This window comes from Montipora capricornis, chromosome 4 (assembly GCF_036669925.1).
Source record: "Montipora capricornis isolate CH-2021 chromosome 4, ASM3666992v2, whole genome shotgun sequence".
Lineage (NCBI taxonomy): Eukaryota > Metazoa > Cnidaria > Anthozoa > Scleractinia > Acroporidae > Montipora > Montipora capricornis.
In genome coordinates, this window is record NC_090886.1 from 23,849,567 (window position 1) to 23,854,566 (window position 5,000).

General features: G+C 40.6%; 1 protein-coding gene across 1 annotated transcript in view; it reads left to right on the forward strand.

Annotated features, from left to right (window-relative positions):
* Positions 1–5,000, forward strand: part of LOC138044545 (uncharacterized) — a 39,410-nt gene that overhangs the window by 5,767 nt on the left and 28,643 nt on the right. The window contains 8 exon segments of the mRNA XM_068891028.1: positions 236–426; positions 825–966; positions 1,363–1,715; positions 2,373–2,514; positions 2,828–2,968; positions 3,144–3,334; positions 3,983–4,124; positions 4,522–4,871. Of these exon segments, the coding sequence (XP_068747129.1) occupies positions 236–426; positions 825–966; positions 1,363–1,715; positions 2,373–2,514; positions 2,828–2,968; positions 3,144–3,334; positions 3,983–4,124; positions 4,522–4,871 (1,652 nt within the window).

Sequence of the window (5,000 nt, forward strand, 5' to 3'; positions counted from 1 at the left end):
GGTGGAGGATTGGTGTGAACGTTGAAAAACTTATTGTATTCCTTAATCATGTAAGAAGCATTTGCCAAAGCGCTTAATTTAAATTCCAATTTCCTTTTCACCAACAAAAGGTTAAGGTTCCCGTTTCCAACAATTTTGGCAAATGTCCTAGCTTTATGTCATTTTGTACCTCCAATTTTGCGGGGCATGATTCACCAAGACATTCCAAGTCAAACACATATTTATGTAATTTTAGGAAGCTATGGAGGAGGCTGGATTTCCCAATTTCAGGATGACAAACAGTTCCTTCAGATCGACTTGGGCGTTGTAACAAAGGTTACTAGGATCGCTCTTCAAGGTAGAGCTGATGCCGGCTGGTGGACAAAGAGTTTTACATTGTCCTACAGTAATGATGGAGCAAACTTCACTCCATACGATAGCGGAAAGGTATGGAACACGACAAATCTTTGAAGAGACATCATGCTCTAACAACCAATTTCAGTTGAGCAAGTTGAGAAAGTTCGTCAAGCTGGCACGCTTCTTTCGTTATAGATCGATGTTTGGGATCAACTTGAGGATCCCTCAAAGTATCCGCATTTGTTTTCCGTGCTCCCATGTTCTTTCCACTATTCTAGCTTAACCAAAGGATAGTCGATTCTTTTCTGTGCAGTTTGCTTTCTTGGCTCTTGTAATTTTATTTCTTGGTTCGCCCCGTTGGAGCCTTAGAATAACACTTTACCCTTAAATTTAGTCTATAGCTACTTTACTAAGTTACTTGTATAACTCTCGAAAAAAGAAACCGTCTATCAACTTGTAAATAGTTATATTCTTTATTTTTCTGTTAGATTTTTCAAGGAAACACAGATCAAATAACACCTGTAGGGCACATCCTGGAAACACCAATTATTGCTCGATTTCTAAAAATCAGTATCAAAACATTTCATGGTTATCCAACCCTAAGAGTAGAGCTTTATGGATGCACCGATGGTAAGTTCATTTTATTTCTTAAAGACTCAATCTGCACTCCCTATACGCAAACAAAACAGTCAATCATAGGCAACAACTGGTTTGACTCGGTCGGTGAGGCAAGTGGAACGCAATCGCACAGTGGTTGGTTCGAGTCCGGTTCAAATTTGTATATTTTAAGGATTACTTGCAACTGCTGAAGTTTCTTACTTAAATCCTATGATCATCTTAACTTTAATCTCACTTCAATTTTACGCTATTCCCTCCGCATTTACGATATCATACACAGTTTTTACTCAAACTGCCTAAACCTGATGGCCGAAGTAAATTAGAATTCAGTGAAACTATCCAACTTTTAACTGCTGCTCCCGCAGCGCTAATTGCAACCACACTCACACTATCATCGTCTTTCCAAAGGTTTCCTTAAACCAGTTACACCAAAATGCATGGATGCTCTTGGAATGCAATTTGGAAACATACCCGATTCAGCAATCACAGCCTCAAGCTCGGCAAACACAAACAGTTACCCCCCATACGTGGGGAGGCTTCACTTTCTCTCCGCCGGCAGTGGTAAGCTGGGAAGTTGGGCTGCGGGATCCAACGATGCCAACCAGTGGTTTCAGGTCGATTTTGGAAGCTGGACCAAAGTTTCGGCTGTAGCGACCCAGGGAAGACAAGACTCTGATCAATGGGTGAAAAGCTATAGCTTATCATACAGCTATGATGGTGTCTTCCACACCACAGCTAACGACGAGAACGCGAGAAAGAAAGTAAGAAATTGTAACGATGGCACTTATGCCATGAATTAATGACCATCCACCATCACATCATGGCCCTACGAAGCGTTTTCAAACTTTCCTTGAATCCAGGCACACGTAAAAAATAGCTACTCTCGTTCACGAAAATAGTGAATAAAATGCTTTAAATCATATTAATTACTCCTGCACTTTTCATATCCACTGGACGCCTTTCTTGCGCCCATTAGAAATCTTCTAACCAAAAATACTCTAGTAGAAAGGCCTTTTATTCATTAAGAAACCTTACTGGCTGCGTTCAAAATATCTTGCATACTCAAGAAACGTCCTTTTCTAAAAAGAAAGAGCTTAATTAATTGCCTCTCTTCCTTTAAAAGTAGTGCAATCTTCTCGCTCATGGCGTCATGTTTGCAGTCACACGCAAAGTACCTCACATTTTACCACCTTTTACTCTTGGTGTTATAACTCAGTCGACAAAGCCCCACATAACATAGCACCTAAACAAGACTGCCTACAAATATATCATAGCAAAACCAACTGCGCTATCCAGTGGATAGCCATATCCACCTTTTGAGCAACTGGGGCCTGATGCTTTGTTATATTGACGATTAGCAAGAAACTGCGTATCCGTACTGCTAATTTTCTGAACGCTTGATTAAATTCTTCCCTCAGATATTTACAGCCAATTCTGACAGATATACCGTGGTCAAGAATGTGCTTAACCGCCCAATAATAACGCGATACATAAGAATTCATCCAGAGACCTGGTACGGCCATATTTCCATGAGAGCGGAGTTTTACGGTTGCAGGAAAGGTACATTACAACTGACTAAGCATTCAAGTCTCTCCCAGTCTTCATTACAATGAACACCACTCTAAATAATAAACAAGTCTCTTGCTTTCATATCGCAAGAGATACAAAACTTTTGCTTAGGGGTAAAAGGACTTTACATATCATTTGTCTAGGTTTATCTTCAATAAACAATAATTCAGTACAGAGAAATACATAAGCTATACAAAATAATACACACATCACTTGCGTTCAAGAAAAGCCTCTTCTCTATAGAAAAGTTGTATTCATTCCAACTTGATAACCAATAAAAGTGTTTCCCACTTTAACTTTACAGGATTCGAAACGCCCAAAATAAAATGCGCGTCGCCTTTGGGAATGGAAAATGAAAACATTCCAGACGGTAACATCGTAGCATCGTCCAGGTACAACCAATACAGAGGACCGGAACGAGCAAGACTCAACATGCAGCAAGAAGGTACCTCTTTACTATATACCTATAAATCAATGAAGCCACCACTCGCCCATCAATTTTTGTGGAAGTGATTTCACCCTGCTCTAATTATAAGAATTCTTCATTGAGGATTACTTTGTATCCTGGAAAGTAACCTTCATATGTGAATATTTGAATAAAATAGTTTTCTTCTATCTAGGTAACTATTATGGAGGGTGGTGCTCCCAATACGCGGACACTAAACAGTTCCTTCAGATTAACTTAAAACAAGTTACCAAGGTTACAAGGATCGCTCATCAAGGCAGATCTGATGCAGGCTGGTGGACAAAGACCTACACACTGTCTTTCAGTAATGATGGAGCAGTGTTTAGTCCTTATAGGGATGGCGAGGTAAAAGCATCGAAAGTTTAATTTGAGACTCGTTCAGGTTTATAAGCTTGAGAATGTACTATTGGACTTCCAGTCAAGTTCAGAAAATCAGGTCTTACTCGATTGATTGAAATAGTCTAGCAGCTCTCTTCCCTGCTAGCAGAGGTATCTTTTCTTTTGCGTTCGCTGGGCTGACGAGTGCGGGAAAAGAGACCTCTGTCATTGGTCGCGAGTCTCTCTGTCGTGAAAATGCGAGGCGTTTACTCGTGGACCAAATCCTGACTTAATACTTCGCCTCTTGTGCGAGCCCACTTAAAAACAGCGGAATTACTACAAAGGAATGCGTGAGACTCAGTGGGCTCAAATCACAACCAGCAAACATATAATGGGCATGCGTTTTAAAACAGTACCGTCCAAGGTCGTGGACGCGCGGCTGAATCAAAGTGAGTTTCGACTCACAGCAGAGGTCTCTTTCCCCGCACTCGTCAGTCCAGCGAACGCAAAAAAATGGGACCTCTGCTAGCAGGGAAAGAGCTTTTATTGTCTAAGCCATTGCTTCAATAGTTCAGACTTCTTTTTGGTTTGAGTAGCGAACCAATCACATACGTTACGAGACCTGCTAAATCACCCGATTAATTGCCATCATTAATATACATACTCTTTCATTAGATTCTACAAGGCAACGCAGATCACACTACAGCTGTTGGCCATATCCTGGACCCACCTATCGTTGCTCAATTCGTTAAAATCAACGTTAAAACATTCAATGGATACCCCGCTTTAAGAGTAGAGCTCTATGGATGCACTGATGGTATGGACAATCCTAAAACTTCTAAATCCTGTTAAATTTAAACCATCTGAAACCATTTAGCTGAATTATTCTGACTCGCTTCAGTTAAATTGCCACGTTAGATATCATAGTTAATACTCTGAGAATAAGACTTAAATACAATTTGTTAGTCTTGAAACTATGCACCAGATTAGCAGCCATAGACTGAACACTTGAATCTATCATACTTAAATCATTGAATGATCAAATACTCTTGTAAATTAGTATCTCGTCTCGCGGAAACAGAAAGTACAATCAGAGAATCTTTGTCACCCACGGCTTTTACGTGCTTGTTTACGCTATTTATCCCTAAGCGAATTCGGTGACTAACGACAATAATGCACACAATCATCTTAACCATTTTCTCTGAAAATTAAAGGTTTCTCCACACCAGCTCCTCCGCAGTGCATGGATCCCCTTGGAATGCAATCGCAAGACATACCAGATTCAGCTATCACCGCTTCAAGCTCTTCTAACCCAAACAGCTATGCTCCCTACCTCGGCAGACTGCATCATCTTTCCAGCAGTGGTAAATACGGAAGTTGGGCAGCAGCAGCCAATAATATAAACCAATGGTTCCAAGTAGATTTTGGAACCTGGACAAGAGTACAAGCCATCAGCACTCAAGGGAGACAAGATGCTGCCCAGTGGGTGAAAAGTTTCATTGTCACTTATAGTTACGATAGCGTCTTTCACCAGACTGTCCACGAAGACAACGGTTTGAAAAAGGTGGGGCTAACAAATCGATATTCTCAATAACACAACTGTTTTTATTTTCAAACCATCAACATCATCAACTCCACGATTTTCGTTTGAAATTCATCCTCAGATCATTAGTGTTTGCCGTTCAAACCCATC